This window comes from Lethenteron reissneri, chromosome 70 (assembly GCF_015708825.2).
Source record: "Lethenteron reissneri isolate LAM-NWPU_2019-01 chromosome 70, ASM1570882v1, whole genome shotgun sequence".
In the NCBI taxonomy this organism is placed as follows: Eukaryota; Metazoa; Chordata; class Hyperoartia; order Petromyzontiformes; family Petromyzontidae; genus Lethenteron; species Lethenteron reissneri.
This window is the reverse complement of record NC_083848.1, coordinates 3,404,844-3,417,338: the sequence shown is the minus strand read 5'-3', so window position 1 is coordinate 3,417,338 and position 12,495 is coordinate 3,404,844. Positions and strand designations below refer to the sequence as shown.

Below are 12,495 nucleotides of genomic sequence, written 5' to 3'. Positions count from 1 at the left end.
ATTCGCTTGCCATTACTTCGCTAGCTCAGGGACAACCACACAGAATGGACAATGTGTTAAAATGTTGACGTTCATCATTCGCACATCCACCTCCTCACAACCGTGTAGGGTCAGGCAACATGTGGGGGGGTGCGGTAGCCCGAAAAGAAAAGAAAAAAAAGGGTGATTGAGAACCACCGATGTGGAGAGACGCACAATCCCAACGATTTCGGGGCCGCGTTTAACCATCCCAGAGCGTCGCTTCCTCCGCAGGGCACGGCAGCGCCCGCTAACTCAAACACGCGTCCGTATGTCCATCTGTATTTCCATCCATCCATCTGCCCATGCGTCCGTCCATCTGTACGTCCATCAGTCCATCTATCCGTCCATCCAACCGTCCATCAGTCCATCTATCCATCCATCCAACCTTCCGTCCATCAGTCCATCTATCCATCCATTCGTACATCCGTCCGTCCTCCACCAAGGGAAAAACGCGCCCTCTAACCGGCACGCGACATGCAACAAACGGCACAATGGCGAGTTCGGAGTTCCGGTGATTTACAACAGAAAAGAAATAAAACAGCGAGGAACCAACGCGACGATGGGGGGGGGAACATTTTCCAGCGTTATCCGGCGTTGACCGAGACTCATCGTAACCGGGGGAGGGATGGAGGGGGGGGCATTGACTAGGATTGGCCGGCGCAGCTGAGATGCGTCCACGCAAGACAACAACGCTAAGCGACTCGAGGACATCGAAGCAAAAAATATCATCTACGACCACAGCGACGGAAGGCGAGGTATCGTGCTCGTATGAACGTGCAGTAAAGTTCATCGCAGGGTTAGTCTTTTTTTAGTTTTTTTGGCCACAAGTGTGCACATAGCCTGGCACAAGTGCCGTGGTGACGTCACCACCAATTGGCGGTGAATGGCGGCTGTTGTTCATGTGCAAAAATTCCCTTCTCCACCTGGCACAGGAAAGTGGGTTTCATCATCGCGTGCGATCAACGGCATGCACGAATGTGATTGGTTTGGCCCACTCACCCACCCACTCACCCACCCACCCATGTACCCACTCGATCGCTCATGCACCCACCCACTCACTCACCCACCCACCCACTCACCCACCCACCCACCTGGTGAGTTTCACAGCGACTCTCACAGCAGATCGATGCAGTTTCAAGCGAAACAATCGGCCAGATCTGCAGACCAAATGTGGATGGGTGGCAACCCTCTGAATGAGTGCGTGACTGAGTAGGTCAGTGAGTGATTCCGACGGTTGGGTGAGTGAGCCCACGTGTCAAACGGAGCGATCATAGGCCTATCGCCATATGGATCAATCTTTCCGCTGTAATCCTAGCAGAATATCTAGCAGGCGTTAGTCTACAGCAATGCGAATGTTGGGCCAGGCGAATGGACAATGGCGTGCGGCGGTACAATCTTTCATGCTGTGAATCTATGTCGAACTCTAGCAGGGGAGGGGTTTCCGTAGAATCTACAGCAGCGTTGGGCCCGGAGGACCCAACAGGGGAGCGGGCTTCTACGGGATCTCGCGGGGTGAATGTACAATAAGACGGGACCTATAGAATCACCATAGTACGAGTGTCCGGCGGTACCCAGGCAGTGGGGCAAAAAAGTGTGGCACGGGTCTACGGAATTTCACCGTAGCTAAGTATCTACAGCGGACTAAACTACCCCGGGCCTCAATACAAATGGCAGCTTTTACCAACATGGCGTTCCTCGGGGGCACCGCCCCTCCCCCTAGTGGCCCTTAGCGGTAGTGTAGGGGTGGGACATCATCATCAGCATCATCATCAACGAGGCGAGGGTGCTCCCGTTAGCAGTTTCATCTTTTGTGCTAATATGCTCAAGTGTGGTGCTCAGATCTTGCTGGCACCGATCTCCCAACATCGTCGTCGTCGTTGTCGTTGTGAAGACATTCTCCGTGACGTCATCCTCTCTTTCCGGCTCCTTCCATTTCCCCCCAAACAACACACTTTACATTTGCCCCTTGCCCGTCCTATACGTGCGTGTGTACGTCCAAATAGCGCCCCGTTTCCTTCTCATCCTTGCCGCATCATCAACACCGTCATCATCATCATCAGGGTCGTCATCATTCTTCTTCTGCGAGCGACATCTGCCGCTCTGTTGGCAACGCCATTTCGAGTGCCAACATCGTCACCTCAGTCCGTCTCTTTCGACGTTCAAAGTTTCGCAGGGCAGAGGGGAGAGGGGTGGAGGGTACACACACGCCCGACCCATACGCCCCGACCCTACAAAGACAAAGATCCCCCGTGTAGCCTTAACAGACTACTGGGGCAAGTGCTGTTAGCGAGCAGCACCTATGAAGGTCGGCACGGCGCACGAGGGGGTGGGTGGCCAGCACCACGCCCGGCCGTCTTTGTCTCCCGGATGACGGTGTTTATACACCGCACTCAATTGAGGCTGAGTAGACCTAGGGGAGGCCCAGGACAAGTTCAGATAGTGATCACCGGTGTTGCTAGCCCGTGAGCGGGAATCGAACTCGGGCCGCCGGGTTTCGTAGCGCAGCGCTCAACTAAGAACTCGACGCTCCGTACGACCCACGTACCCCGGCTCACTCACCGCCACCGCCACCACCAACTTCCTCGGTGCCTTGGCAGCCCCCCACCCTCACCGCCTCGCACGACCCTAACTCCTCTCACACCCACACCGCGTACCCACCGAAGGTTACATCGACAGCGGAGGACGGGCGGGCAGGGGGGCAACATTATACAGAATGTGATATGTGTCTCTGCTTATTTGTCTGTCTATATGTCTCTGGTTCTGTGTTTTATCTCTCTCTCTCAAGTGTAGCATTCTCAGGAAGAACGTAATCAACCAGGTAGGGTGTTGACAGTTATTCTCTGTGTGCCTATGTACGTCTCTCTCTATGTATCTCTGTGATATGTGTCTCTGCTTATATGTGTGTCTATATGTCTCTGGTTCTGTGTTTTTATCTCTCTCTCAAATTTAGCATTCTCAGGAAGAACTACTAGATTAGTGTTTCTATTTCATTTATACCTGACGATGATTGCTTGTGTTGCAATCGAAACGTCGTATGCTAGTATTTATTACTTTCTTCTTATACGTGACTTTACCGAAAGAACCAAAGAGTAATTATACAGAATACATTAGCGGCATCAACATGTACAGTGCGAATCGCAAGGACAATCGTTCCCTTCTCGACGACGACGACGATGAAACCGAGCGCTGAGCGAGCGAGCGATCGATCCGGAACAGAGGTCGCAACCGGGTACCCGATACCCGTACCCTACCCAATACCCGGCTACCCGTACCCGGCCGGGTACGGGTAGCCGTTTGCGACCCTGGTGCGGCCGGGTACGGGTACGGGTAGACCGTGAGTCACTGGTGAGTCACCGTGTGTCACTCATTTCCCAACGTCTTGTCTCTTCTCACAATTCAAGTTCCTAGAATTAACCCACCCGCGCCTGCAACATGGCTTCATCCCAGAGGTCGCAATCGGGTAGCCGATACCCATACCCGATACCCGGCCGGGTACGGGTAGGGTACGGGTACGGGTACGGGGGGTAAGGAATCAAAACCCGTTTGCGACCTCTGACCCGGAGGGAATGGAGTCGCGTTCTTTTTTTGTAGCCGAAGCTCTGGGGAGGAGTCTCTGATTCCTCCCCTTGCAGTGATCACCACGTCACCTGAAGGCGGTGGCAGCGTCTTGTGTGGATACCGGACAAAGTTTAAATATTGACCGCACGTATTCTAGACTGGGGGGGGGGGGGGTACCTTAAACGGATTGACGTGGGTGGGGGAGGGTTCACAGGGGGGGGAGGGACAGGGGGGGGCGGGGGGGGGTTGCGTAACATTGGGCGCTCGCAGGTGAACGAACGAGTGAGCGTGTGTGCGTGTGTGTGAGCGTGTGTGTGTACACGTGTGTGCGCGTGCGTGTGTGTGTGTGTGAGCGTGTGTGTGTGTGTACATGTGTGTGTGTGCGCATGTGTGTGTGTGTGCATGTGTGTGTGTGTGCGTGTGTGTGTGGGAGTTTGTCCAGCCAGCCGGAGCGTCATGCACGGCGAGGTGTGCGCAGAGTCTCGGTTGGAACTCCGGAACTCCGGCTCGGGGCGACCGGTCGCAAGGGAGATGGTCAGTTTGCACGTGCGTGTGTCTGTCCGTGAGCGCGCGCGTGAGTGCGTGCGCGCGTCTGTCCGTGAGCGCGTCGGCGCGTCAGCCGACACGAACGCAGCGTCGGGACGACGAGGCAGAGATGGAGCGAGGAAGGAATGTGAAGAGAGGAGCCTGGTTCGTGATGCTGTGGCAAGGTGCGGGTAGGAGCGGCGGAGGGGCGGTGGGGGGCAGCGTTCGTGGGTCTGTGTGGGCATGGTGGGTAGGGGGGGGGGTGTCGGTGGTGGCACGGGAGGTGCCGGTGGGTTCTAGCCGCGACCGTAACCACCACCCGGCGCGCTCCAATTGGCCGCGGAAACCCGATCCCGATCCCGGATCGGGGCCGACAGAACGGCCGAGACGGGAGAAAGTTTCGCCGTTTCTGCAGCGCCGGTGCCAAGCGGCCGGTTTTATGGCGGCCGGTTTGAAACGGCGTTTGCTCCCGGCGTCCGGCGGGACGTGTGTTCGGCTTTGGGGTTTTTTCTCCGAAGGTCGGTGAAATCCGGTCGGAGGCGGTTTTTTTTCGTTTCTTTCTTTACGGCTGACGTGGTGAGGTGCTGCTTAGTGGGGTCACCGAGCTGAAGAGTCGACGAAGTTGCGGCCACGAAACGCTTCCTCACCAATACTTCACCAAAACGTCACCAGAAGCTCACCAAACCTTCACCAAACCCGAGACACTTCACCAAAACTTCACCAAAACCTCACCAAACCTTCACCAAACCCGAGACACTTCACCAAAACTTCACCAAACCCGAGCCACTTCACCAAACTTCACCAAAACTTCACCAAAACCTTCACCAAACCTGAGCCACTTCACCAAAACTCCACCAAAACTTCACCGAAACCTTCACCAAACCCGAGCCACTTCACCAAAGCTTCACCAAAACTCCTCCAAAATCCGAGCCACCTCTTCACCAAACGCGTAGCCGCTGCACCAAAACCTCGAGCCGACTTCAGCCGTCCCCGCCACCGTTGGTCGCTTCTCCTGCGTCTGCGGTGAACGCCGCCGGAGTTGAAGTCCGCCCCCCCTCCCCTGAGTTCACCAGGCCGTGCCCCCCCGCCCCCTGAGTGGCCGGTTTTGCAGCCGGCTGGTTACACGAGGTCGCCGTGGGGGTGCGCCGGTGACGACTCCGCGTGGTTCTTAACCTCCTCCGCCGTCTGTTCGTGCATCCGTCCGTACGTCCGTACGTCCGTACGCCCCTTGCCGGCCGGCTGGTGTTTCCTCTCCGGGCTGGTCGCGTTCCGGTCCTGGCCCCCGTTCATTCCTCCCCCACCACCCCCCACCGCGCCAAACATCAAAGTCGGTGCCGGGATATGCGCTCGTTCTTTTGTTCGAAGGCGGCGGCGGTGGTGGTGGTGGTGGCAGTGGGGTGGTGGTGGCAGTGGGGTGGTCGATTCTGACGGAACGTGACCGGGCGCGCTCGCTCGCCCACGCACGTACACTCACGCACGCTCGCCCACGCACGCCCACGCACGTACACTCACATACACTCACGCCCGCATGCCCACGCACGCACGGTCATGGAGCAAATCTGCATCAGTGGCTCCGGCGAGGGTGACGGTCAGCCTCACCCCCGGGGTCAAACAAAACCTCCCCACCCCCTCTGCTGCTTGACGGAGCCGATGGGTGTTTTGGTGGGTGGGTGGAGGGGTGGACGGGTGGTTGAGTGGGTGGGTGGAGGGGTGGGTGGAGGGGTGAGTTTGAGGGGTGGGTGGAGGGGTTGTTGAGTGGGTGGGTGGGTGGGTGGAGGGGTGGTTGAGTGGGTGGGTGGGTGGAGGGGTGGTTGAGTGGGTGGGTGGGTGGGTGGAGGGGTTGTTGAGTGGGTGGGTGGGTGGAGGGGTGGGTGGGTGGGTGGAGGGGTGGATGAGGGGTGTGTGTGTGGGTGGGTGAGTTTGAGGGGTGGGTGGAGGCGAGGGTGGGTGGACCGCTGCTCCACCTTCCGCCACCTACAGCAAGCATTGCGGCTGCACAACGCCCGGCTGGTTGCCATCGACCGGCAAGCCTCAACGAGCTCCTGGGCGACCTCCACTCATCGTCGTCGGTCCCTCCTCCTCCTCCTCCACCTCCTCCTCCTCCACCTCCTCCTCCATCCTCCTCGTCCATTCTCCTCCATCCTCGTCCATCTCGTCCATCTCGTCCATCCTCCTTCATCTCGTCCAAGCCGTCGACGTGGTGGTGTCGGCGGCCAGTGATGAGGATGAAGAAGAAAAAGTCGAATGGAGGAGGGGGAGGAGGGGGAGGGGGAGGGGGAGGAGGAGGAGGAGGAGGGGGAGGGGGGGGGAGGGGGGAGGGGGGAGGGGAGGGGGGGGGAGTGGGGGGTGGGTGTCTCGCCCCCTCCCTCGGGGGGGAAAGTCGCGGCTACAGTTTTGTCGCCCCCCCTCCCCCTCAGCGCAGAGCGGAGGAGGAGGAGGAGGGGGTGGCCTCCACGTGCGTTTGGTGGTGGTGGTGAGATGATGATGTTGGAGAAAGCGTTAGATGATGATGATGATGGAGAAAGCGTTAGATCATGATGATGATGATGGAGATGGAGAAAGCGTTAGATGATGATGATGATGGAGAAAGCGTTAGATCATGATGATGATGATGGAGAAAGCGTTAGATCATGATGATGATGATGATGATGGAGAAAGCGTTAGATGATGATGATGACGATGATGATGAGGGAGGGAGAGCGGCAGATGATGACGATGGTGCGACGATGATGACCGTGAGATGGAGGACATTCGGCCCTCCGTGAGACCTGGGCCAACAAGCGACCAGCGGACCAGCGGACCAGCGGACCAGCGGACCAGCGGACCAGCGGACCAGCGGACCAGCGGACCAGCGGACCAGCGGACCAGCGGACCAGCGGACCAGCGGACCGGCGGACCAGCAGACCGGCGGACCAGCAGACCAGCGGACCAGCGGACCGGCAGGCCGGCAGGCCAGCGGACCAGCAGACCAGCGGACCAGCGGACCAGCAGGCCGGCAGGCCAGCGGACCAGCGGACCAGCGGACCAGCAGACCAGCGGACCAGCGGACCAGCGGACCAGCGGACCAGCGGACCAGCGGACCAGCAGACCAGCGGACCAGCGGACCGGCAGGCCGGCAGGCCAGCGGACCAGCAGACCAGCGGACCAGCGGACCAGCAGGCCGGCAGGCCAGCGGACCAGCAGACCAGCGGACCAGCAGACCAGCGGACCAGCGGACCAGCGGACCGGCGGACCGGCAGGCCAGCGGACCAGCGGACCAGCAGACCAGCAGACCAGCGGACCAGCGGACCAGCGGACCAGCGGACCAGTGGACCAGCAGGCCAGCGGACCAGCGGACCGGCAGGCCAGCGGACCAGCGGACCAGCGGACCAGCGGACCAGCGGACCAGCGGACCGGCGGACCGGCAGGCCAGCGGACCAGCGGACCAGCAGACCAGCAGACCAGCGGACCAGCGGACCAGCGGACCAGCGGACCAGTGGACCAGCAGGCCAGCGGACCAGCGGACCGGCAGGCCAGCGGACCAGCGGACCAGCGGACCAGCGGACCAGCGGACCGGCAGGCCAGCGGACCAGCGGACCGGCAGGCCAGCGGACCAGCGGACCAGCGGACCAGCGGACCGGCAGGCCAGCAGGCCAGCAGGCCGGCAGGCCAGTAGGCCGGCAGGCCTACGTGGAGTCTGTCTTGGTCATGGCCTTGCCGCCGTTCATGACGGTGGAGGGTGACGGGGAGGGGGCGCTGGAGGCTTCGGCCCCTTGGATGAGAACCTCGGCGAGGTCGTGCAGAGACGGCTCCTTGTACATCGCCACTGTAGGGGGGGGGGGGGGGGGGACACGTGGGGAGACACGGGCGGGAGACACGGGGAGACACGGGAGGGGGGAGACACGGGGGGGAGACACGGGGAGAGACACGAGGAGAGAAGGTAGAGACACGGGAAGGCACGGGGAGACACGGGGAGAGACACGGGAGGGGGGAGACACGGGGGGGAGACACGGGGAGAGACACGAGGAGAGAAGGTGGAGACACGGGAAGACACGGGGAGACACGGGGAGAGACACGGGAGGGGGGAGACACGGGGGGGAGACACGGGGAGAGACACGGGGAGCGACACGGGGAGATGACAAGGTGGAGACGTGGGGAGACACGGGGAGAGAAGGTGGAGACACGGGAAGACACGGGGAGACACGGGGAGAGACACGGGGAGACACGGGGAGAGACACGGGGAGAGACACGGGGAGAGACACGGGGAGCGACACGGGGAGATGACAAGGTGGAGACGTGGGGAGACACGGGGAGAGAAGGTGGAGACACGGGAAGACACGAGGAGACGCAGGGAGAGACACGGATATGTTCAGGTTATGGGTTGGCATCATCTGCCGACCGTCCCGGCTTCATCTAAACCACCACGACCACCACAACCACCACCACGACCACCACAACCACCACCAAGACAAAGACAAAGTTCCCCCGTAGAGCGCACGCAGGCGAGCGGGTCAAGTGCAGCCAGCGAGCAGCAGCACCTGTGAAGGGCGGACACCACGCGTCTTGAGATCGACACGGACAGATGTGCCAGACGTGAACTAGCGGAGTGAAATCTCGATTTGAAGCTTTCGTGACTGCATGAACCCATACTCTTTGGTACTTTCGGTAAAGTCACGTGGGTAGAAAAATAAAATAAAATAAAAATATATCACGACGTTTTCATCGCAACACGGGCGGTCATCCTCATGTGGAAAAAAATGTATCAACATAATTAACACAATTCTAGATTATTTATTTCCATTCTACGTGACTTTACCGAAAGAACCATGAAGATGAATTCACTGGTCAACAAAAAAAAAACGTTTTTTTCTGGCCTGGACTTTTGCAGCTGTTCTAGACTAATTTCAGGGTGCCGATTCCAAATCTGATCTCAGATTTGCTCTATCACATCTCATTTTTATGCTATCGGCATACCCCGTTTTCATTGATTTTACCCGAAATTAACTCTGTCACTTATGATTGCAAGTTGTTGCGAGTCAGTGACTGCTTTAGTGTTAAAATATGGTGCTGTATTTTTAGGATAGTGTGTTTATAATATCATTTCATGTAGATATCCACATTTATTTAATATTTTTCTTCCGCAGTTTTTATTGAAAATGCAATATTTGATATTCTAGATTTGAAGCTTTCGTGACTGCAAGGATTCATATTCTTAAGTTTTTTTTCGGTAAAGTCACGTAGGTAAAACATTAAAAATTAACAAAAGTAAAATAAAATTTAAATCACGACGTTTCGGAGGCAACACAAGCTTCTGTCTTCAGGTGGAACCGTCACAACACGATAGCTGTATCAAGTGAAGAGGCCATCACGTGAAGTGTCGAACGCCCGCTGGCAGGAGGTCACGGGGCAGACCCAGCAGGTGCCACGGGTCGACTGACTGAGATGACCGAGATGACTGGCTGATGCACCACCTGTGCCCCCTACTGTGACAACTCGCCGTGCTTTAGCCACCCGGTGCTCCGCTCGTTGTTGTGAGCGTCACTCCTCCGCCCTCCGTTGTTGTTGGAGGGCGACTGCCTCCAACTGCCCAGTAGCAGCGTCCTTCACGAGCCTCCTCCACTGAGGCCGATCTTGACACCGCTGGTACCAGTCATCGGCAAGTCCACTCAGCTCCACGTCCTCCTGTACCACATCACTCCATCTCTTCTCTAGCCCGTGCCGCGCCCGTTTAGCCCCCTCGATCCGGCCGAACAAAAGCTGTTTAGGCATGCGGTGGCTGGGCATGCGGGCTACATGACCCAGCCAACGCAGCCTTGCCTGCCGGAGCTCACCAATGGGACTTTGCCCAGATTTTTCAAGGATTTGAGAGCTCCTCACACAATCCCGCCTGGTTAAACCCAGGATGGATCGTAGGCAGGTCAGCCTAAATGTTTCTAACCGGCGAAGATGCTCCACTAGGGGGGTCCACGTTTCACAAGCGTAGAGAAGGGAGGAAATAACCGTGGCCGAGAAGACCTGAAGCTTCGTGCGGAGCGACAGACCAGGTAGCTTCCACACAGCATTACGCAACTGATGGAAAGATATTGCCGCTCGACCGATTCGGAGTGAGACCTCTGCTGTTAAACCGGAGCCAGTCATGAGCACACTGCCCAGGTATGGGAAACTCTCCACTCTCTCCATAACTGACCTATCACCAATTGGGAGTTGTGGGGGTGGAGTGTCCGATGGTACAAAATACTCAGGCAGGTGCTTAGTTTTGGTGGGGCTGTTGGTAAGGCCCCACCTCTTAGTGGCACGCTCCAGTCTCAACAGCAGAGACTCCAACTCCTCCTCTGAGTGAGCAGCAATTACCAGATCATTGGCATACATAACGTGGTTGAGCAATAGGGAGCATCCCTTGATCACACCCGGGCATCGATCAGCCTCCCATTGTATCTATACCAAATGGAAATTCCTCAGGTACAGCTATTGAGGTCTTCACGAACTACGTGGTCGAAATAGATGTTAAATAACGTTGGAGCCAGAGGACATCCCTGTCGCACCCCAAGGTGTACAGGAAATGGCTCCGACTCCCGCCACGTAGTTTTACCCGGGCCCGCTCACCATCATGAAGGTCCGTAATGATCGTGAGCAGAGGGTCAGGGACTCCAAAAGCACGAAGAATAACCCAGAGCCCAGGCCTACTGATGGTATCATCGGCCTTGACCAGGTCAATAAAGCAGAGATGTAGGTCTTGTGGGAATTCCCTACACCTCTGCTATAGCAGTCGGACAGAAAATATGGCATCTGTGCAGGACCGCCATTTCCTGAAACCGAATTGGGCCTCCGCAAGCCTCTCCTCAGCGTGCCTAGCAAGGCGATGTTGAATAATCCTTGCCAGGACCTTTCCCGGTGAAATGCTGAGGGAGGGTGGCGTTTGTCCCCTAGATGGCATCATAACAACAGTCTGGACCACTGGACGGGTTCTGCAGGATTGGAAGGATGCCCTGGTGGTCCCCCTCTTTAAGAAGGGGGACTGCACAGACTGTAACAACTACAGGGGCATCTCACTCCTCAGTGTGCCGGGAAACCACCACCACCTCAACCACCCCCACCTCCACCACCACCCCCACCACCACCAGTACCATTCACCACCACCACCACCCCCACCTCCACCACCACCCCCACCACCACCACCACCAGTACCATTCACCACCACCACCACCCCCACCACCACCACCTCCACCACCCCCACCACCTAAACCACCACCCCCACCACCATCACCACCCCCACCACCCCCACCACCACCACCCCCACCCCCACCATCCCCCACCACCCCCACCACCACCACCTCCACCACCCCCACCACCTCAACCACCCCCCACCACCCCCACCATCCCCCACCACCCCCACCACCACCACCTCCACCACCCCCACCACCTAAACCACCACCCCCACCCCCATCACCACCACCTCTTACCACCTCAACCACCCCCATCACCACCACCTCTTACCACCTCAACCACCTCAACCACCCCCCCCTCCTCCCCCCCCCCGTGGCCCCCACCTTCGAGGGGGTTGGGCAGGAAGTGAGCCCCGGGTTTCGTCTTCTTGACGCGGTTGCCCTTGAGGGTGTTGCCCTCCTTGTTGAGGCCCAGGTACCAGGCGCGGCCCGACTCGTGCTGCCGGTACAGCGTCGACGAGTAGATGACGTAGTAGTTCTCAAACACAGACTCCTTGAACTTGCACTCGGCAGTGAAGTGCTCCTGGCACGAGGGGGAGACACGTGGAGACACGGGGAGACACGGGGGGGGGCACGGGGGGACAAGGAGAGACACGGGGAGACACGGGGGGACACGGGGAGACACGGGGAGAGAGACACAGAGAGATGAGTGGATGACGTAGTAGTTCTCAAACACAGACTCCTTGAACTTGCACTCGGCAGTGAAGTGTTCCTAGCACGTGGGAGAGACACGGGGAGACACGGGGAGACACGGGGAGAGAGACACAGAGAGATGAGTGGATGACGTAGTAGTTCTCAAAGACTGACTCCTTGAACTTGCACTCGGCAGTGAAGTGTTCCTAGCACGTGGGAGAGACACGGGGAGACACGGGGGGACACGGGGACACACGGGGAGACACGGGGGGGACACGGGGGGAGACACGGGGAGACACGGAGAGATAAGGGGAAACACGGGGGGACACGGGGAGACACGGAGAGACACGGGGAGACACGGAGAGACACGGGGAGACACGGGGAGACACGGTGAGATAAGGGGAGGCACGGGGAGACACGGGGAGACAGGGGGAGACGCGGGGAGATAAGGGGAGACACGGGGAGACACCGGGAGACAGGGGGAGACAAAGGGAGACACGGGGAGACACGGGGAGACAGGGGGAGACACGGGGAGACACGGGGGGACACGGGGGAG

General features: G+C 58.4%; 1 protein-coding gene across 1 annotated transcript in view; it reads right to left on the bottom strand.

The window, feature by feature from the left end:
* Positions 1–7,691: 7,691 nt before the first annotated feature.
* The window catches only part of LOC133361007 (fibroblast growth factor 14-like), a 51,402-nt gene continuing 46,598 nt past the window's right edge, over positions 7,692–12,495 (bottom strand). The window contains exons 3-4 of the mRNA XM_061579891.1: positions 11,631–11,829; positions 7,692–7,909 (exon numbers count right to left, since the gene is read on the bottom strand). Of these exons, the coding sequence (XP_061435875.1) occupies positions 7,770–7,909; positions 11,631–11,829 (339 nt within the window). The 3' untranslated portion in view covers positions 7,692–7,769. The remainder of the gene's footprint in view (positions 7,910–11,630; positions 11,830–12,495) is intronic.